Source organism: Lineus longissimus, chromosome 12, assembly GCF_910592395.1.
Source record: "Lineus longissimus chromosome 12, tnLinLong1.2, whole genome shotgun sequence".
NCBI classification, from domain to species: domain Eukaryota; kingdom Metazoa; phylum Nemertea; class Pilidiophora; order Heteronemertea; family Lineidae; genus Lineus; species Lineus longissimus.
In genome coordinates, this window is record NC_088319.1 from 2,009,415 (window position 1) to 2,032,055 (window position 22,641).

The 22,641-nt window shown below is 38.9% G+C and overlaps 1 protein-coding gene and 1 long non-coding RNA gene across 2 annotated transcripts; both read left to right on the plus strand.

Annotated features, from left to right (window-relative positions):
- Positions 1 to 502: 502 nt before the first annotated feature.
- On the plus strand, positions 503 to 1,660 carry LOC135496618 (uncharacterized). The gene is made up of 4 exons (XR_010448700.1): positions 503 to 629; positions 803 to 964; positions 1,211 to 1,339; positions 1,587 to 1,660. It is a non-coding gene; the product is annotated as an uncharacterized LOC135496618 (long non-coding RNA).
- LOC135497183 (serine/threonine-protein phosphatase 6 regulatory ankyrin repeat subunit A-like) lies at positions 1,661 to 22,257 on the plus strand. The gene is made up of 5 exons (XM_064786930.1): positions 1,661 to 1,715; positions 1,962 to 2,090; positions 2,316 to 2,466; positions 13,917 to 15,190; positions 15,281 to 22,257. The coding sequence occupies exons 4-5, from the start codon at positions 14,017 to 14,019 to the stop codon at positions 18,220 to 18,222; spliced, it is 4,116 nt and encodes a 1,371-aa protein (XP_064643000.1). The 5' UTR covers positions 1,661 to 1,715; positions 1,962 to 2,090; positions 2,316 to 2,466; positions 13,917 to 14,016; the 3' UTR covers positions 18,223 to 22,257.
- The last annotated feature ends 384 nt before the right edge of the window (positions 22,258 to 22,641 follow it).

The following is a 22,641-nucleotide window of genomic DNA, read 5'->3' on the forward strand; positions in this document are numbered from 1 at the left end:
AGAAAAAGGGAAAAGTGGAAAAGGTTTTTTTTGAAAAATGACTAGATGACTTTCCTGAGCAATGTCACTATTTCTATAGGTGTTAAGAGACCACTTAAACCATGTAGAACAGCAAATAAGCTTCTCCTTCAAATGACTTCTTCCTTGATTTCTTTGGACAATCTTTTCTCCACTTTAAGGGGGATACAGGCCAGGACTTTTCAAGAAAATTCAATGCCTTCTAGAGAGGAAAACAACTTCCCGAGAAGATCGTGTGACCAGAGGTTCAGTGAAAGCAGAACGCTTGTGAGAGTAAGTTTCCTTATAAACCAGAGCTAACAAGTCAAAAACTTTCATACACCTGGATAGATAAATCTTCACAGTTATGCCTAATTAGGGCTGATGACATATCAAGCATATCCAAACATGAACTTGGTTGAATCTGATAAAATATCGATCTTTTTAATGGCTTGGCTATATAGGGCATGTGTCATGTTGTCCGGGGCACTTTGGGAGAGGCAGCTACTGGAAGATCTCGACGATATTCCCAATTACAATCAGTATGTCTATTACAGCGAACAACTTGAAAATTAAAGAATATTCGGAACTTTCCTTGCCAACAGCTACTTTTTGGAGTCACCTAGTCTAAAGTAAGTAGATAATTTGGAAATTTTGGAACTATTTATAGTGGCCATCTTGAAATTCAAAGACTTTTAGGTTGTCAGGAATGGGTCATGTCCTTGACGGCTATAATCTTAAACTAAAGAGGTTTTCATCATGGTTTACATTGTGTATGTTTACGAAATTTTTCTTTATTTTTCAGCAAGTTTGAGTTCAGTCGAGCTCAACCCGCCAGATCATCGACATTTAGGCTAACACTCCTTGAGAGGACCCTCACGCACACTCACTCATAAAGACCTCATGGCTCTGAATCAACAGGCACTGCAGGACTGAAAATCTGCTCAACACCATAAGAAAGGAGGAGGTAAGCACATGACCCGGGGCCTTGTACTATGTACCACCGCTAGGGGTTCCAGCAGTCACAGGGACCAGTCATCACTTTAAGCTGCATCCAAAATTTGCTGCTCTTGTGTTGCTGAGCCAAGGTATTCTATCATTCTCCATTCGCCAAAAAGCAATGCTATGGAAATATTTAAGTTCTACAGTTGTGTGAGGTTCCATTGTTATTTATCACGCAACTCAATACACAATTTTTTTCTCAACCCGCCAGATCATCCACACTTAGGCTAACACTCCTTGAGAGGACCCTCACGCACACTTACTCATGAAGACATCGTGGCTCTGAATCAACAGGCACTGCAGGACTGAAAATCTGCTCAACACCATAAGAAGAGAGGAGGTAAGCACATGACCCGGGGCCTTGCACTAGTGTACCACCACTAGGGATTCCAGCAGTCACAGGGACCAGTCATCACTTTAAGCTGCATCCAAAATTTGCCACTCTTGTGTTGCTGAGCCTAGGTATTCTATCATGCTCCATTCGCCAAAAAGCAATGCTGTGGAAATATTTAAGTTCTACAGTTGTGTGAGGTTCCATTATTATTCATCACGCAACTCAATACACAATTTTTTTCTCAACCCGCCAGATCATCCACACTCAGGCTAACACTCCTTGAGAGGACCCTCACGCACACTTACTCATTAAGACCTCGTGGCTCTGAATCACCAGGCACTGCAGGACTGAAAATCTGGTCAACACCATAAGAAGAGAGGAGGTAAGCACATGACCCGGGGCCTTGCACTAGTGTACCATCACTAGGGAATCCAGCAGTCACAGGGACCAGTCAGCACTTTAAGCTGCATCCAAAACTTGCCACTCTTGTGTTGCTGAGCCTAGGTATTCTATCATGCTCCATTCGCCAAAAATTAACGCTGTGAAAATATTTAAGTTCTACAGTTGTCTGAGGTTCCATTATTATTCATCACGCAACTCAATACACAATTTTTTCTCAATCTGCCAGATCATCGACACTTAGACTAACACTCCTTGAGAGGACCCTAACGCACATTTACTCATTAAGACATCGTGGCTCTGAATCAACAGGCACTGCAGGACTGAAAATCTGCTCAACACCACAAGAAGAGAGGAGGTAAGCACAGGACCGGGGCCTTTCTCTAGTGTACCATCACTAGGGATTCCAGCAGTCACAAGGACCAGTCAGCAGTTTGAGCTGTATCCCCTACTTGCAACTCTGCAGCCTAGTTATTTCTATCATGCTTCATTCGCCAAAAATTAATGCTGTGAAATATTTAAGTTCTACAGTTTTCTGAGGTTCCATGCTACTCAATAAATAATTTTTTTCTTCATTTTTCAGTAAGTTTGAGCTGAGTCGAGCTCAACCCTGCCAGGTCATCTATGCAGTTCCCATGAGGACCCTCGCACGTACTCACTCGTAATGACCTCATGGATTGTACTTCAACAGGCATTGGACTGAAAAAACTGCTCAACACCAAGACATGAGAATAGTGAGTTTTTGATAGAGAGTTTTATATATTGCTTGTCACTGTACTGTTTACTGTATGAAACTGCTCTAAAATCGCACACATTATCATCTAGCCTGTCCAGAGACCTTTCTGGAGAACCAAGGGCAGCCACAATCTAGCGCACACAAGGACTTTTCAGGTCAGTTGAGAGTTACAAAATGGCTCCGGCCAGGTATCGAAGACGGGACCGCCGCCTGATCACAAGGTTGATGCTCAACTGTTGTGACCACGATGCTAAGCACATGACCCCGGCCCTTGCACTAGGGTTTGTAGCCCCCCCCCCCAAAATTCCATCAGCCAGGGTGTCGTGCAACTCTCGCTACACACCACCACTCACGCCTAATAAAACGTTTTAATCACTTTTCTCAAGGAAAAACAAATATCCCTTTTTTCAAGGACAAGTTGCACAAATAACCAACCTAACGAGCCAAATAGTTTCTCAAAATCAATATCACTGATTTCTTACCATTTCTAAAGGATCGATTGGAAAAATTCCCAACCAATCGAGTTAAATGCTTCCTCAAAATAAAAATTGTACTGATAAACTAGGGATATTTTTCCACTTCTAAAGGACAAGTTGCAGAAATTACCAATCAACCAAGCCAAATAGGTCTCAAAATCAAGTTAACTGCTTTGTCATAGTCAAAGTTTACAAATATCTCACAGATTTTTTGCCATTTCTAAAGGATCAGTTGCAAAAATTCCCAACCAATTCAGTTAGATACTCTTCCAAAATCAATATCAACTAATATCTCTTGGATATTTCTTAATTTCTATGGGCTGAGTTGCAAAAATTCCCCACCGATCAAGTTAAATGCCTTCTCAAAATAAAAATTGTACTACATACTGGGGATATTTTGCCATTTCTAAAGGACCAGTTGCAAAAATTACCAATCAACCAAGCCAAATAGTTTCTCAAAATAAATGATTACAGACATCTCACAGATTTGTTTTCCATTTCTAAACGACTAATTGGAAAAATTCCCCACCAATCGAGTTGAATGCTTTCTCAAAATAAATAATGTACTTATATACTAGGGATATTTTTCCATTTCGAAAGAACCAGTTTAAAAATTACCCATCAACCAATGAGCCCAATAGTTCTTAAAATCAAGTTATAAAGTGCTTTGTCAAAATCAAAATTCACTGATATCTCACAGATTACTTTCCATTTTTAAAGGACCAGTTGAGTAAATACTTTACCAGGTATATTTTTCATTTTGTATAATAAAATATACCAGATCACAAATCGCAATATGTATATTTGTAAATCTACCATCTAAAATTTGTCATGCTCGGACAGAGACAAGACCACAATTGATTTTTTAAGCCTTTCAGCAGTTAAATTGTCAATGTTTGACCGCGACGCATCAAATACTGCGTATATGGTTGTGAATTTGAAATTTTGATATGATATTCAGGACAGTGGGGCAAGTAAATGGTGAAAAATAAACTGGTAGTTGACCACAGAAATTTTTTGATAATCGACAAATTAGACCGACATTGATATTTCCACTCTTTTCAGCCAACTGGCAGAAAAATCTCAAAGCACGCCCCCTATTACCAAATTAGCAAAATTCGAAATTAATTTTTTCATCAAATAATTTCTTTATATCTGTAGACTTACCACAACAAATATTTTTTCAATGCCTCTCCAAATATGTACTTGAGAGTTAAAAACATGCACTCGTCTAATTGATAGGTCTGGATCCTCCAACCTATGAGTATTCATTAGTGGTCTTGTCTCGACATCAAATATGGCCACCAGGCAGCCATCTTGAAAAGTAAACAATGTCCTTCTACTCTGAAACTAATGATCTGATTGGAACCAAATTTCATGTAATTTTATATGTATGTACTCTCTACAGCATCCCTGAATTTCAGTCAATATGATAACCAATATGGCCGCCAGGAGGCCATCTTCAAAATTAAACAAAGTCCTATTTCTTTGAAACTCATATTCGGAATGCAACCAAATTTCAGGTGATTGTGTATCTTAGTTCTCTTTACAATATCCTTAATTTTCAGTTAAATCTGATGACAAATATAGCCTCCAGGCTGCCATCTTGAAAATTCAACCAAGTCCTATTACTCTTTAACTGTTGAACAGGTGTTAACTAATTTCCATGTGACATGTTCATGTACACTCTACAATAACCCTGAATCTCATGAACAATAATAAGTATATGGCCTCCAGGCTGCCATCTTGAAAATTCAACCAAGTCCTTTTACTCTTTAACTGTTGAACAGATGTCAACAAATTTCCATGTGACATGTTCATGTACACTCTACAATAACCCTGAATCTCATGAACATTATGTGAATATGGCCGTTAGGTGGCAATCTTGAAAATTCAATAAAATTTTTTAATTCTCCATAAAAGCTGCACTACCACACCACTTCCTCTAAGATTGCAAAATTGACTTTAATGACCAAAACTGTTCTCCCCATATCCACTGCAGAATACACCCACTAACATTACCTGAGGTGAGCACATGGTCCCTGGACAATTTCATTTTTTAAATTGATTATGGCCTGTCTTTGGGATATTGATAAGTGGTCTGGGTTTTTCCGAGTTAAATGCCTCAAGCATTAGGTCAAGAAATTATCCCACTGAACCTTTGGCAATATTTGGCAGTTAACCCCCCCATTACCGAGTAATTCTGTCCCACTTCAAGTGTTTCTATACTTCTTTGAGTAATTTTTCCCCACTTCAAGTGTTTTAGACTAGACTTGAATATATGAAAATAACCTTTTATCACAATAATTTTTTATCAGTTTTTCGAAACATGATCTGACTGGTCCGCATTGATCTGAAGGGTAAGACATGATGATGTGATCAAACCAGGAATTTTGAAGTTTGTTATTTCAAATCTTGATTTTGAATCTCGAACTACAAATCTGGAGTATGCTTTCTGGGCTTTAGTATAAACGACACCTTATTGAACCTGCTGGGGTACCTAAGTCTGGAAATATGTCACTGGCCTTTGCACGATCAGAAATGCAGATATAAGATAAAACAAATTGAAAACAAAAAATTAGTCCAATTTTTTATCGATATTATAGGAATTCATGCGATACCAGAAGTAGGTTGTTTTTTTCGTGTCACCTGGTACCAACTTGATCAAGTTTCAAGTTGTTGTTTTGGGTCAAAATATCTTAAAGGGAGTGTTTAGGCAAAGCTGTAAGTAGCCCAGGTACTGTACAGACAACGTTTAGTGATAACGTTAAAGGGGGACGATAGGCAGGAGCCGAGGGGATAATTTGGTAATTTTCAGGTGACTATTAAATATACACAGTATTGGTCCTGGGTCATGTCAGATTCAGCACTAAATGTATTCCTCGTACAAGCGCGAATGATTTCTGTGAGATATGAGAGACCTCTATTGGCGACTTAATGTAACTTTATCTTGCCTACCTAGCTGCTGCCTATATTGTCCCTTTAAAGCCAAATCTAATATGGGTACAAGTGAATTTAGCCAAATGATTTCCTCTTGAAACTGCTGTCCTTAAGTTGATTTTCCCATGTTGATGTAAAAGTTTGGGAATTCCTTTTGCTTCAAAAGTGCAATCATATTATGAAATTATTAATGTGGGGAAGAACACTGAGGAGTGTGCAGTGTCTTTGTTTCTTATGTCGCATTTCAACAATTTCATTGATTAATTTGTGAAGATCAAACCCGGTTAAGATAATTGATTTCGCCAGCAAATGAATATGGTTCATAATGTCAGTTATAACCTGTGCACAGTAAAAAACTGCCAATACAACCCACAGATATATTGAGAGTTTTGAACAGTAACCTTGAATAAATGACCCTCTTTTTCTTTTCACAGTTTTAAGCCCCCCCCCCCCCTCCCCAAAACACTGATCAAAATGTCAGTTCATCTTAATCCCATACTGCAAGGGTTCTAAGAATTGAAATATTTTTGTAGGTACTGCTAGCAAGGATACGTCACATATTGTACAGGTTTTCGATTTGACCTACTTTTCAAGGTCGTAGAGATAAAAATTCGCTTAATCACCGTTTGGTGGCATGTTTCATTTCTATTTGAGCTAGAAGGTTTTAAACATGTGTGGATATGTATCTAGTAACCCTCTATTCTACCCCAAAAATTTGTCCCGCTCGGACATCAAATATGGCCACCAGGCAGCCATCTTGAAAATTTAACAATGTCCTTTTACTCTGAAACTAATGATCGGATTGGAACTAAATGTCATGTAATTTTATATGTATGTACTCTCTACAGCATCCCTGAATTTCAGTCAATATGATAACCAATATGGCCGCCAGGAGGCCATCTTCAAAATTAAACAAAGTCCTATTTCTCTAAAACTCATATTCGGATTGCAACCAAATTTCAGGTGAATGTGTATCTTAGTTCGCTTTACAATATCCTCAATTTTCAGTTAAATCTGAAGACAAATATGGCCTCCAGGCTGCCATCTTGAAAATTCAACCAAGTCCTATTACTCTTTAACTGTTGAACAGATGCAACTAATTTCCATGTGACATGTTCATGTACACTCTACAATAACCCTGAATCTCATGAACAATATGTGCATATGGCCGTTAGGTGGCAATCTTGAAAATTCGATAAAATTTTTAAATTCTCCATAAAAGCTGCACTACCACACCACTTCCTCTATGATTGCAAAATTGACTTTAATGACCAAAACTGTTTCCCCATATCCACTGCAGAATACACCCACTAACATTACCTGAGGTGAGCACATGGTCCCTGGACAATTTCATTTTGTAAATTGATTATGGCCTGTCTTTGGGATATAGATAAGTGGTCTGGGTTTTTCCGAGTTAAATGCCTCAAGCATTAGGTCAAGAAATTATCCCACTGAACCTTTGGCAATATTTGGCAGTTAACCCCCCATTACCGAGTAATTCTGTCCCACTTCAAGTGTTTCTATACTTCTTTGAGTAATTTTTCCCCACTTCAAGTGTTTCAGACTAGACTTGAATATATGAAAATAACCTTTTGTCACAATAATTTTTTATCAGTTTTTCGAAACATGATCTGACTGGTCTGCATTGATCTGAAGGGTAAGACATGGTGATGTGATCAAACCAGGAATTTTGAAGTTTGTTATTTCAAATCTTGATTTTGAATCTCGAACTACAAATCTGGAGTATGCTTTCTGGGCTTTAGTATAAACGACACCTTATTGAACCTGCTGGGGTACCTAAGTCTGGAAATATGTCACTGGCCTTTGCACGATCAGAAATGCAGATATAAGATAAAACAAATTGAAAACAAAAAATTGGTCCAATTTTTTATCGATATTATAGGAATTCATGCGATACCAGAAGTAGGTTGTTTTTTTCGTGTCACCTGGTACCAACTTGATCAAGTTTCAAGTTGTTGTTTTGGGTCAAAATATCTTAAAGGGCGTGTTTAGGCAAAGCTGTAAGTAGCCCAGGTACTGTACAGACAACGTTTAGTGATAACGTTAAAGGGGGACTATAGGCAGGAGCAGAGGGGATAATTTGGTCATCTTCAGGTGACTATTAAATATACACAGTATTGGTCCTGGGTCATGTCAGATTCAGCACTAAATGTATTCCTCGTACAAGCGCGAATCATTTCTGTGAGATATGAGAGACCCCTATCTTGCCTACCTAGCTGCTGCCTATATTGTCCCTTTAAAACCAAATCTAATATGGGTACGAGTGAATTTAGCCAAATGATTTTCTCTTGAAACTGCTATCCTTAAGTAGATTTCCCATGTTGATGTAAAAGTTTGGGAATTCCTTTTGCTTCAAAAGTGAAATCATATTATGAAATTATTAATGGTGGGGAAGAACACTGAGGAGTGTGCAGTGTCTTTGTTTCTTATGTCGCATTTCAACAATTTCATTGATTAATTTGTGAAGATCAAACCCGGTTAAGATAATTGATTTCGCCAGCAAATGAATATGGTTCATAATGTCAGTTATAACCTGTGCACAGTAAAAAACTGCCAATACAACCCACAGATATATTGAGAGTTTTGAACAGTAACCTTGAATAAATGACCCTCTTTTTCTTTTCACACTTTTAAGCCCCCCCCCCTCCCCAAAACACTGATCTTAATCCCATACTCCAAAGGTTCTAAGAATTGAAATATTTTGTAGGTACTGCTAGCAAGGATACGTCACATATTGTACAGGTTTTCGATTTGACCTACTTTTCAAGGTCGCAGAGATCAAAGTTCGCTTAATCACCGTTTGGTTGCATGTTTCATTTCTATTTGAGCTAGTAGGTTTTAAACATGTGTGGATATGTATCTAGTGACCCAAAAATTTGTCATGCTCGGACATCAAATATGGCCACCAGGCAGCCATCTTGAAAATTTAACAATGTCGTTTACTCTGAAACAAATGATCGGATTGGAACTAAATGTCATGTAATTTTATATGTATGTACTCTCTACAGCATCTTTGAATTTCAGTCAATATAATAACCAATATGGCCGCAAGGAGGCCATCTTGAAAATTAAACAAAGTCCTATTTCTCTGAAACCCACTTTCGGATTGCAACCAAATTTCAGGTGATTGTGTATCTTGTCTTTACAATATCCTCAATTTTCAGTTAAATCTGATGACAAATATGGCCTCCAGGCCGCAATCTTGAAAATTCAACCAAGTCCTATTACTCTTTAACTGTTGAACAGATGTCAACTAATTTCCATGTGACATGTTCATGTACACTCTACAATAACCCTGAATCTCATGAACAATATGTGGATATGGCCGTTAGGTGGCAATCTTGAAAATTCAATAAAATCTTTAAATTCTCCATAAAAGCTGCACTACCACACCACTTCCTCTATGATTGCAAAATTGACTTTAATGACCAAAACTGTTTCCCCATATCCACTGCAGAATACACCCACTAACATTACCTGAGGTGAGCACATGGTCCCTGGACAATTTCATTTTGTAAATTGATAATGGCCTGTCTTTGGGATATAGATAACTGGTCTGGGTTTTTCCAATTTCAATTTCAATTTCAATTTCAACAACTTTATTGAGAACCAACATAAAATTATATACATAGTAAAACAACAGTGATGAAAATACAAATAAAACATATGGTCGAAATAACAGTAAAACTAGGTGCCCAAAAGGGAGCGCCAAAGGGTCAATTAAGACCCATTCACGGGACCCCTAAAAGAGTATAATAATTTTAATAAAACATGTAAAAGCATTCTTTTAATAGCGGCAAAAAGGACACCTGCAACGCCCAACCCATGAGCACGCGTTGTCCGGGTCAAAACGCTCCATCAGCTGGCTTTCATAAAAGGCACACTCATAGGCAGGGCATTCCACGTGCCCTCCACACGATTAAAAAACGACCGGCAATATGTCTCCGTTCTACATCTAGCACCACGTATAAGAAGTGGGTCACCCCTCCTTTCTCTAAAAGATATATATTTTGAAGTGTCCAAATCGATTTTACCGATAAAGCAATTGTGCACAAAATTGAGGTCAGCCATCTCCCGCCTGTAAGACAAAGGTAACATAGACATAACAGAGAGCCTCTCTTTGTAACTTAGTTCTCCACCTAACATATGCCTTGTGGCTCTGCGTTGAACCCTTTCTAGCTTGACCAAGTTTTCCCTCGTGATATGATCCCAAGAAACGGAATTATATTCCAATTTTGACCTGACAAGGGATTCAAATAACGCACGCATTAATTTCGGGCTCCTTTTCCTATCAAACACACGCTTAATCGTTGCCCAAGTCTGATTTTTTAAGTCTGGGTTTTTCCGAGTTAAATGCCTCAAGCATTAGGTCAAGAAATTATCCCACTGAACCTTTGGCAATATTTGGCAGTTAACCCCCCATTCCCGAGTAATTTTGTCCCACTTCAAGTGTTTCTATACTTCTTTGTTCAATTGTTCCCTTTATATTCTTGACCCTCTTCAGCAGAAAAAGAAACAATTTCAATTTGTTCTAAACACCTCTGCTCTTTTATTTAGCGCTTTTAGTAGAACAATTGATTTTTTTCTGGGAATTTAGAATTTCATTTTGACAAGCAGTAGTTCTATCTATCTATCTATCTATGTATCACATTTATATAGCGCCCTTATCAGTCCTATATTGGGCCGTTCAAAGGCGCTTAACAAAAACAGAGTCTCTATAAGAAGTATATAGTCTTTGACAACAATAAACAATTCTAATGTTCGTAATGTTGTTGAAAAAGGTGTAGTTACTTATTCATTCAGCTACTAATTTTATTCCTCGAGGTCAGTTTGAGGAGGAAGTCATTACTTTCTTCACCTTGTTCATGCCATTCTCAGCTTAACTGTGTTTTACAACTTGCTATCATTTATAATTTGCATTAATGTATACAACCCCATGACCCAATTTGATTTGAGCAATCATAAGAACTATTTCAGTAAAGGCAAATAATGACAGTATTTTACAGATTAAATCATCTTATCACAAGTGTACGTATTTGAAATATCACAATACATATGACGGCAGTATTTTGAATAATTCGTATTTGTTCATATTGAGTACTAGCATAGTACCCGTTCTGTGGACGGGTTATTGAGGGGATTTGTTTCCTGTAATGCATGCCAATTTTGGAAGTCCCCAATACCACTGACGAAATTCAATGTATTGATGTATACATCTTGGCTCGGATTTCCTGGTCAAATTCGTCTTCCAAGCAATTCCAAGTTTACATATAATTAAAACAACATTCCACATATAACCATAGATGACTTCCTACTACGAAAAACAACCTCTTCCCTCCCAATTTCGAGAACACTCCGGACAAACCTCACCACTTTCTCCTTTTATTGTATAGATTTCATGAAGCTATAAACAAATCATAGCAAACGACTTAATCATGTTTATCTCATGTGGTGCGTTAAGGGAATCAAACACGACGGTTGCAAATACCCATCCAACAGCAACGTGTCTGCATTCGTCATACAACTGAGCAGTTGTCCATATTTCCGCGCATAAATTAGGACAAGAACGTTGCCAAATGGTCAAATATCAGAATTTTCATCATTATTTAGTCACCACTTTTATTAGATGGTAGAATATTAACATCTATAAGTAAGTAAGTACTGAGTAAGTAAGTGAAATCAAATTTGAAAGGTGCTGTTTCCACTAAGAATGTAAAAGTTCAAGAGGGCCCCCCCCCCCTTCCCCACCACCTGATAGTCAATTATTTATTATCTCCGGATCATGCCCAAACCTGGCCACAGATGTCAAGTATCTCATTAACACAATCTGCAGAGACAACTGATTTGGCAATAACCACAGACAGTGCCTTTGTCCTTAAAGGTCATATCTTTGACAGTGAAGGCACAAAGTGCAACTATGATGACTTTGTTATTTTTCTCAGCGTTCGTATTTGTCACTGTCACGTTTTCACAGGTTGATTCATAACCTTGTTGACAGTGAGCACTTATTTTACCCTTGAAGTATTGTGGTAAGATCACAGCAAAAACCACTTCACAAAGCAAATAAAAGACAGACAACCCAATTATGTATCACACCCATCAAGATATGTGCCAATGTGGACCGAAACTCCCCCATATATGATGGAGCTCAAATGGATAGTCAAAGGTTATTACATGTTTTTGTCTGTATCCTTCGTGAGGCTTAATATTCCCTAAATTTGCAATCGCAGTCTGGTGACCATATTGGGTTGAGGTTGGTCAGTTGACAGCATTGCCTTGCAAGAGAGCCCTTAAAGAGATCCAGTCGTGACTTAAGTCTGTATTAAAACTAGCTGAACATAGTAAAAATAACTAAATTAGTGATTACCTCTTATGCACTTCATTGACTGGAGTCAGTAATGTTATGCAACGTTATACAACGTTACCCTGATGTCCAGCTCACATAAACAACTAGCAGAGGGGAACTTGAAACTGCTGATATTTATGAACGGAAGCTTATTCCAGCCTTAGGTTTTAACTGGGCCGTTCAAAACTCCTCATTTTTATAAGCGTTGCGCTACAGGGTTCCTTTAATGCAGCAGACCAGACTGTCTAATATCACAGTTAGAACTCGTGGCAATTTTTACACAATCTCAAGTCTGTCATGTCTGTGACACCATGTGACAGAGGTTCAATGGTCTGACATGATCACAGGGATAAACACACTCTGCCAAAACCATGACACATATGTGTCTATCCAGATTGGTTAAGTGACCCGACTTGAATATATAAAAATCCTTTTGTCACAATAACTTTTTATCACTAATATCAGTTTTTGAAAACATGACCTGACTGGTCCGCTTTGATCTGAAGGGTGAGACATGATGATGTGATCAAACTAGGAATTTATAATTTGGTATTTCAAATCTTGATTTTCGAATATTGAATTACAATTCTGGAGTTAGCTTTCTGGGCTTTTGTATAAACGACACCTTATTGAACCTGCTGGGGTGCCTTAGTGATGAAATATGTTAATGGCCTTTGAACGATCAGAAATGCTGGTATTAATAAGATAAAACAAACGGAAAACAAAAAATACTGATATCAGCTCCATTTGGCCGCAATTTGTCCAATGTTTTGTCGATATTATAGGAGTTTATGGATACAGAAGTAGGTTATTTTTTTTCGTTTCACCTGGTACCAACTTGATCAAGTTTCAAGTTGTTTTGGGTCAAAATATCTTAAAGGGGAGTGTTTAGGCAAAGCTGTAAGTAGCCCAGGGATTACTGTAAGCATTGGTTCTGTACAGACAACGTTTAGTGATAATGTTAAAGGGGGACTATAGGCAGGAGCAGAGGGGCTAATTTGGTCATCTTCAGGTGACTATTAAATATACACAGTAATGGTCCTGGGTCATGTCAGATTCAGCACTAAATATATTCCTCGTACAAGCGCGAATCATTTCTGTGAGATGTGAGAGACCTCTATCTTGCCTACCTAGCTGCTGCCTATATTGTCCCTTTAAAACCAAATCTAATATGGGTACGAGTGAATTTAGCCAAATGATTTTCTCTTGAAACTGCTATCCTTAAGTAGATTTTCCCATGTTGATGTAAAAGTTTGGGAATTCCTTTTGCTTCAAAAGTGAAATTATTAAAAATTATGAAATTATTAATGCTGGGGAAGAACACTGAGGAGTGTGCAGTGTCTTTGTTTCTTATGTCGCATTTCAACAATTTCATTGATTTATTTTGTTCAGAGAAACTTTCTGCACTTGAATTAAGATCAAACCGGTTAAGATAATCGATTTCGCCAGCAAATGAATATAGTTCATAATGTCAGTTATAATTTGTGCACAGGAGAAAACTGCCAATACAACCTACAGATATATTGAGAGTTTTGAACCGAAACCTTGAATAAATGACCCTCTTATTCTTTTCATAGTTTTACCCCCCCCCCCCAGTGGTCATTTATTGCCAAATCTTTCATCAATCTTCGCCTGGGAACTTTGCAGTATATCATCATCTTGCAGGTTAAAACGGCATGCAGATGAAAAGAAAAGCCCAGGAGACAGTGAAGCTGGTTCCAGAAAGCGCAAACTTGAGAATAGAAACGACAAGCTTGCTTCGAACATGGAAAAAAATCAACGAGGACAGAGTGGACTTGGAGCAGACAAGCAGGAGGGTCATGACGCCAAAGTCGATGGAACTGGAACAGGACAGGGTCACAGGAAACATAAAGCTGTGGTAACTGGAGATGGAGTTAAAATTGATTTGGAGACTGTTAATAGAGCCTTTCTTGAATTAGCAGAGAAAGGTCGTCCAGATACTGTCAAGATATTGATAGATGCTGGGGCTGATGTTAATGCCAAGGACATTAACAATGATATACTCTTGCTTGCATCAGCATCTCAAGGTCATTCTGATACTGTAAAGATATTGATAGATGCTGGGGCTGATGTTGATGCCAAGGACATTAACAATGTCACACCCTTGCTTGCATCAGCATTGGGAGGTCATTCTGATACTGTCAAGATATTGATAGATGCTGGGGCAGATGTTAATGCCAAGACCACTAAGAATGACACACCCTTGCATTATTCAGCATCGGTAGGTCATTCTGATACTGTCAAGATATTGATAGATGCTGGGGCTGATGTTAATGCCAAGAACACTGACAATGACACACCCTTGTTTGCATCAGCACGGGGAGGTCATTCTGATACTGTCAAGATATTGATAGATGCTGGGGCTGATGTTAATGCCAAGAACACTGACAATGACACACCCTTGTTGGTATCAGCACGGGGAGGTCATTCTGATACTGGCAAGATATTGATAGATGCTGGGGCTGATGTTGATGCAAAGGGCACTAACAATGTGACACCCTTGTTTGCATCAGCATTGGGAGGTCATTCTGATACTGTCAAGATATTGATAGATGCTGGGGCTGATGTTAATGCCAAGACCACTAACAATGACACACCCTTGCATAAATCAGCATGGGGAGGTCATTCTGATACTGTCAAGATATTGATAGATGCTGGGGCTGATGTTGATGCCAAGGACATTAACAATGTCACACCCTTGTTTGCATCAGCATCTGGAGGTCATTCTGATACTGTCAAGATATTGATAGATGCTGGGGCAGATGTTAATGCCAAGACCACTAAGAATGACACACCCTTGTATTATTCAGCATCGGTAGGTCATTCTGATACTGGCAAGATATTGATAGATGCTGGGGCTGATGTTGATGCAAAGGGCACTAACAATGTGACACCCTTGTTTGCATCAGCATTGGGAGGTCATTCTGATACTGTCAAGATATTGATAGATGCTGGGGCTGATGTTAATGCCAAGACCACTAACAATGACACACCCTTGCATAAATCAGCATGGGGAGGTCATTCTGATACTGTCAAGATATTGATAGATGCTGGGGCTGATGTTGATGCCAAGGACACTAAGAATGTCACACCCTTGTTTGCATCAGCATCTGGAGGTCATTCTGATACTGTCAAGATATTGATAGATGCTGGGGCTGATGTTAATGCCAAGAACACTAAGAATGTCACACCCTTGCTTGCATCAGCATCTGGAGGTCATTCTGATACTGTCAAGATATTGATAGATGCTGGGGCTGATGTTAATGCCAAGAACACTAAGAATGTCACACCCTTGTTTGCATCAGCATCTGGAGGTCATTCTGATACTGTCAAGATATTGATAGATGCTGGGGCTGATGTTGATGCCAAGAACACTAAGAATGTCACACCCTTGCTTGCATCAGCACTGGGAGGTCATTCTGATACTGTCAAGATATTGATAGATGCTGGGGCTGATGTTAATGCAAAGGACACTGACAATGACACACCCTTGCTTATATCAGCACGGGGAGGTCATTCTGATACTGTAAAGATATTGATAGATGCTGGGGCTGATGTTGATGCCAAGGACACTAACAATGTCACACCCTTGCTTGCATCAGCACGGGGAGGTGATTCTGATACTGTAAAGATATTGATAGATGCTGGGGCTGATGTTGATGCCAAGAACACTTACAATGTCACACCCTTGCTTGCATCAGCACGGGGAGGTCATTCTGATACTGTCAAGATATTGATAGATGCTGGGGCTGATGTTGATGCCAAAGACACTAACAATGTCACACCCTTGCATCAAGCAACTAGAAGAGGGGATTTACAAGTAGTTGTGGGACTCATACTAAAGGGGGCTAATGTGAATCTTAAGAACAACCTTGGTGCGATACCTATTCATCTGGCAGTAGAAGGTAGATACATACAAATCATAAATGAACTAATGAACAAAACTGATTTAGCTGACCCTGGTGCACTCTCGATATTACACTCTTTATTACTGGAAACCGATATTGGTATGCTGAAGATTATGTGCCGCAATTCATCAGTCCACCGTGCTTGTGGCAAATACGGGAGGACCTTACTCCATGTTGCCGGACAACTCGGCTGCCATGAACACATTCAACATTTAACAACATGTGATGGAGTCGAGGTTAATCACAAAGATCACTTTGGAAAGAGTTCACTCCACTACGCCGTAGAGATTGGGAATGAAGAGACAATACATGAACTTCTAGAAGCTGGTTGTGATGTTCATGAATTAGACTTAGCGCAGAAGTCAGTTTTGCACCATGCTGCAATAAATGGACACTGCAATCTTATAGGATTTTTCATTGAAAAATATAGGTTAGATCCATATCAGGCTGATGTTGATGACAGGAACTGTCTCCATTATGCTGTGATCTATCGAAATGAGGACGTAGTGGCCCTGTTGATGGAGAAATACAGTGATCCTAGGAAGGATGCAAGGGACTATCGAAACAAGACACCGACTGACTACTTGCATCAGTGTGAAGAAGGCAGTTTGACATCAAAATACCTTCGAGGCTGGACATCAGGAGTTACTGCAATTGAGCTTGGTAACACCGAAAGTGATGATCATACTGCCGGAGAATGCTCTGATATTACAAATATTCCTGACTTGTGCAAAATTTCAGAACAACCATACATTGGGTCTGTAATGGCAATCACAGGACACGATAATGTAAAATTTGTCAAATATGTTAAAGAAAAGGTGCAACAAGTTATAAAAGAGGTACTACCACAGATCACGGAAGTGAAGGTTATTGGGGTTGGAAGTTCATTTGAGGCATCAAAGCATGGCATGCCTGATGAATTTGATTTTTTGGTGAAGTTGGGACATATTTATCATGATTATGAAAATTATGATAAACATGAAGGATATCAAAATATGAAGAATTTTTTTTTCATAGATAATTCTCAGGAACCTAAGGTCATTGGGTCATATGGGATGTGGGTGTGGAGCAGACTCATGGAATATTGGAGTGATTGCGTATCAAACAAAAAGGCCACACGAAGTGATGGTGATCGCAGCTTCTGTGTGTTATCGCCACCACAGAGACATCCTGATCGTAAAACCTGCACGACATGGATCTGGCTGTACAGTGATGAAATGTTTACCGACTTGCCAATATCAATAGACTTGGTGCCTGCCATTGAGGTTGACATGAATAATTCTAAAATGAGTTCAGCATTGATGATTTTTAAGAGAATAGACTGCAAACAATCAAAAAAGTACATAGTTCCTAAAATTCCATACAGGACCAGCACGGTAGCACAAAACATTAAACCTGACAAACTTAATCAGCTTGGGCGGGACTCCTACCCAACAATTGAGGTGGATTACCTCAAAGCTTTGGATAAACGGGTGAAGGCTGTCTTCATCACAGCAAAATGTGTGAGAAAGGCAGAGGTGTGTGGCTTCAAAATTAAAATCAACAAGGGTGATATGGTATGTGGCTACAAAATTAAAAACAACAATGTCAATATTAAGTCGGTCAGTGAGTTAGTAACCAGCTACAGATTGAAATCTGTATTCTTGCATCTGGTTGAACTGTTTCTGAAGTCAGACATGTCCCTCGGGAAAATGGTCCTGATGGTGTATGAACATTTAGAAAAGTGTCTCGAGAGAGATAATCTACCAATGCCCATGAATAATAATGTCAATGTGTTGGCTGGGTCCAAGCTGAGTACAGAAGACAGCCTCCAGGTGACCAGGATCATGGCAAGGTTTGTCAGGCGTCTGTACGAGAGGGATGTCTCAGCTGAACAACGGGAGAGAGACCCAAGAGAAGAGGCTCAGGGACTAATGAGACTAAGAGCAGAGTACGAGCAGGAACTGGATGAATGGACTAAGACTAAGAGGGATGGATCTTGGATTGATCTGTGCAGGAAACCAACACTGAATCCAGTCCTGTTTCCAAAGCTTCCCAGGTAGTGACATTCAGTTACATCACACCAGTTTCTTTCTCGGTGTAGTTCAACCCTTTCTTCTGGAGACATAACCATGAACCTTTCAAAGCTGAATAAATGATAAATGCACTTAAGTCTATATGCTTACAGCAAAAAGTTCTTATGTCTCCTCAAATGCGTGGTTCTGCAATATATTGTGTCTATTCAAGCATTGTAGGTCTCTGGTAGCGCCTTGGGGACGGAATCAAAGCTGAGGTTCCTAATGTAACCAATGGTTAACAACCACAGGCTTCGTCATCAATGATAACTGTTATGAATTCGGTTCTCATTGACTGATTGAGTTTATTTAGCTCATGTGTAAGTAACTCAAATGAAATGGCTACGGCCGTGTGTGAGCATCGGATCAATCTTTCGCAGACAAGTTATAACCATTCTGCTAAAGAAACATACTATATATGGGTATGGGGCAGAAGCAGCACAGTGGAAGAGAGTCGGTCTCTGGATCGAGAGGTTGTGGGTTTGACTCCCAGCTAAGTCACTGTTTGGTTCCCCTACTGGTCGAGTTCAAGTGAGAGTCTTCTGGTTGCTCCTTGAAATCCGTGATTGATTTCTGTGGAGACCAGGTAATCATATGGTACCCCAAAAGTGCTTTGAACAGGGAAACATTGAAAAGCGCGATATAAGAACTCAACGTGATTATTTTATCATAGTTTATACTGGCTGATTTGCCAAATATCATTTGACTGTTGTGACCTTGAATATTTGGTCAAATCTAAGGTGCTCAGCTGACAGATTGGGGGTGGGCCAATGAAAATGAGCCCACAGCTACATGTAAATATGGAATTGTGCAAATAGTATCAGAGCTGGTACCTATTAAATATTGCAGACACATTTATACTATATTTACTATATCCTTTGTACATATTACAGAGAAAATCGGATGACCATAGCTCAAACACTGGGACTATAAGAGCAGTTATGGAAATCAGACATTTTTGATAGTTCGCGCAACTATCTATTTTTTTATGTATTTTGATGTATCTTGATCATTCTCGTTTCACAATGTTACTTAATTAGCTTCCAACAATCATTTAGCACAGCTTAGTTAAGAATAACATTTAAACAATTTTTTATAATTTGTTTTAATGAGCTTGTTTCATGTGTTATTGAGATTTTGGATCAGCCACTCAAAAACATGTTTGTGTTGGGCTATTTTTGAATTTCTGTCCCCAGGTGAATTTGTGTTGTAATACAAATGTAGTAGTTACATGTACTAGATTTCTTTGTGAATCTAATGTTATTATCTAAATTCAGATTTTGGACTCCAGACTGGGAACAATCATAATTAGTTTTCCTCTCTGTGATGATGAATGCATATTGAATTTATGAAGTTTTTGAAGCCAAATGGCAAACTTATGCCATTTAATCTCTGTGACCTCGAACAGTAGGTCAAATGGAAAAACTTGTGTAACAATTCATGTATGAGAGGTGGATATGATGATAATACTGTCATAAATTGAAGATTTGCTGCACTTTTTATGTTTTAAGTTTTGGCCCTCTGGTGGCTAAATTAAGGGTCAGATTGAACTGAAATTAAGTGTCAAAGGTCATCTGACCGAGGGGATTATGTGTACAAAATTTGAATTTCATAGGAGGTTATCTTAATATCAAACATATCTTATCTCGGTATCGCACATCAATTGTACTGTAGAAGAACAAAATGGAACATACCTGAGCAAACCCAAGATAAAATAACTGATAGTCGGTCATATTTATCCCAGGCAGGGGGTGCTCTGACCCGTGAACTTTACGCCAGTCCTGATAAGCCTGAAAAACAAGACATTTCAGAGTTAGGGCGCATGTCAAATATCACGAGGCTGAGAAAATGAACACGCTTGATCTCTCTCCCAGGCCTTTCAATTACATTGACACCCTTACACCTTGTAATTTTTTAACCTTTTTTGGGGACATGTTTTTTTCACTATTAAGCCTTTGGGGACATTTTGTTGTGGCAAGCCATCGAAATTAGTCAAAAATTCAGTGGGCATTTGAAGTATGTCTCTTATTTTTTGTCGCCACATGAAAATGACACATTTGGGTGTATAGTATCAAGCATTAATTTATGTCATTAAGGAACAGAATTAAGCATGTTGAGGCATAGAAAAGGCTTCAGGGGTCAATTACCCCTACTATTCACGTCTCTTTTTTCATGATTGGCGAAAATTCATGAAAGAGATAAAAACTTTCATGGTTTTTAGTTTAGTGGATTATGAAATAGCTTCCAGTTTTTCAAACCAATAAGTATTTTTTCGGATTTTTGATTATTACACATCTACATATAGGTTAATCTAGGTTTTCGGCTTGACCTAGGTTGTATAGGCTTGACCTAGGTTTTCGGCTTGACCTAGGTTGTATGGGCTTGACCTAGGTTGTATAGGCTTGACCTAGGTTTTCGGCTTGACCTAGGTTGTATGGGCTTGACCTAGGTTGTATAATACTATTTCTTATTGGTCAAAATGAATTCAGGATTCTCTTTATATATTCGTTAAATGCTTTAGGTTTGAAGCACTGGGATGTTGATCAATGATAATTCTAAAACACCTTGGTTACAATGAACCACAGTTTACAGTGTATAACGCACTCAGTGCCTCATTTTGACGGCAGCAGTTATGATCAGGCAACCACGGCCTGCGTTGGTGCAAAATATGGAAGCGGTGAAAAGCAGTCAAAATCTCATTTTTTTGCGTAAATTGGTGTGTTTTATAATAGAAATGGATACCTCACTGATAGAAATGGTTGTCTCTCACCAAACACTGCTCGTGGAGAAGCGATTTTGCCCAAAATCTCATCTGCCAAATTGGTTTTGGCCAATAATTTAGGTGAGACACCATTGGTATAAATTCCTAAACCATTTAACTTGTAAAAAAGAACTTCTCAAACTGGGACCATATTCTCATGTACTTGTCCGCCAAACTTAGTATATTTTCTATTTCATGTTGAGTATGTTTCAACTTCAGTTCTATTGTTTGAGTATTCAGGGGCGGAGCTAGCATTTTGGTTTGGCGGGGGGGGAGCAGAAGTGTTTTTGGGTGTGAAATATGACACTGCTTGAAATTTATGGGCCAAAATCATGGTCAAAAACACATTTTGGTGACTTCATGAGGCTTTTTGCACCTCCCCCCTCGTAGCTACAAACCTGAGATAGGGCGATATGTTGGACAAGTTGTACACAGTTCATATTAGGGAGGTTGAGATCTGGGACTTATCACGGATCGAGTATGGATAAAAACGTACAGAAAATTCGTCCTCTTTCTACCGAGTATTCTTCGTATATGTATAAGGCTCCTTGATAAGTTGAAGACACTATCAAGGCAGAAATATTTGAATGCCTTTTATGTAGAAAGAGTTTTGGCTGCAAAAACGAAAATCTAATTACTGAGTCTAAATTACCATGGTAACTCAGAGTCGTTGTAAGACCGGTAATTTGGTATTACCACGTTCTGGTCTTGGTGGGTGGGATTGTGTATAGTCCATTCATAAATCTGTTGTCTTCGTTGTTTAGTAGAACCTCTCTATTAAGGACACCATTCGGTGTGACAAGTGTTGTCCTTAATAGAGAGGTGTCCTGATAAGAGAGCTCAAATTGAATGGAAACAATCAATTTGGGTCTAAAACTAGTGTCCTTAAGAGAGAAGTTGTATTAAATAGAGTGGTGTCTGCTTAGGGAGGTCCACTACTGGTATTGGGTGTTATTATGCTATTTCATAAATATGCAAAATTGCAATTTCACGAAATTGCGAAATAAAAGGTTGACAAATACTTCTGGGTTTACGGTAATGTTGGGCAATAAAATTTGATTTAAGAAAAACTGAATTCTGAAGAAATCGGTCCAGTATCTTTTGCACAGCGGATCAAAAGGACGCGAACATTTACTTCTGAATAGTATAGTAAACCATGATAAAACTTGTGTATGTTATCTAAATATTTGTATTTCATCATCTTCTACTTGTTGTAAGACTTTGACTTTAACTTGGATGTTGTAGATCAATAATAAATTGAATTCTCTACCTGAACCTTATTTACATATTTTACAGATCTTCCTGGTCCCCCTTCATTAGAGATTTTTACGTGAATTTTCAGCCCCTTTTCATCTTCTCCTCAGGAGTGTACTGTGGCACGGCTTGACAAGCCAGCCACGGAGGAAGGCCTTTATGGCCTCATGTTTGGCGTGGGATCTTTGCCAGACAGGCTACAACCCGAGCACTTCCAATCAATGACTATTTCTACCCCTCGGTGGAGCAGCAACAACTCCCCAAATTGGCTACAACTGGCAAAACAGGGATCTTTGCCAGACAGGCTACAACCCGAGCACTTCCAATCATTGACCATTTGTACCCCTCGGTGGAGCAGCAACAACTCCCCAAATTGGCTACAACTGGCAACA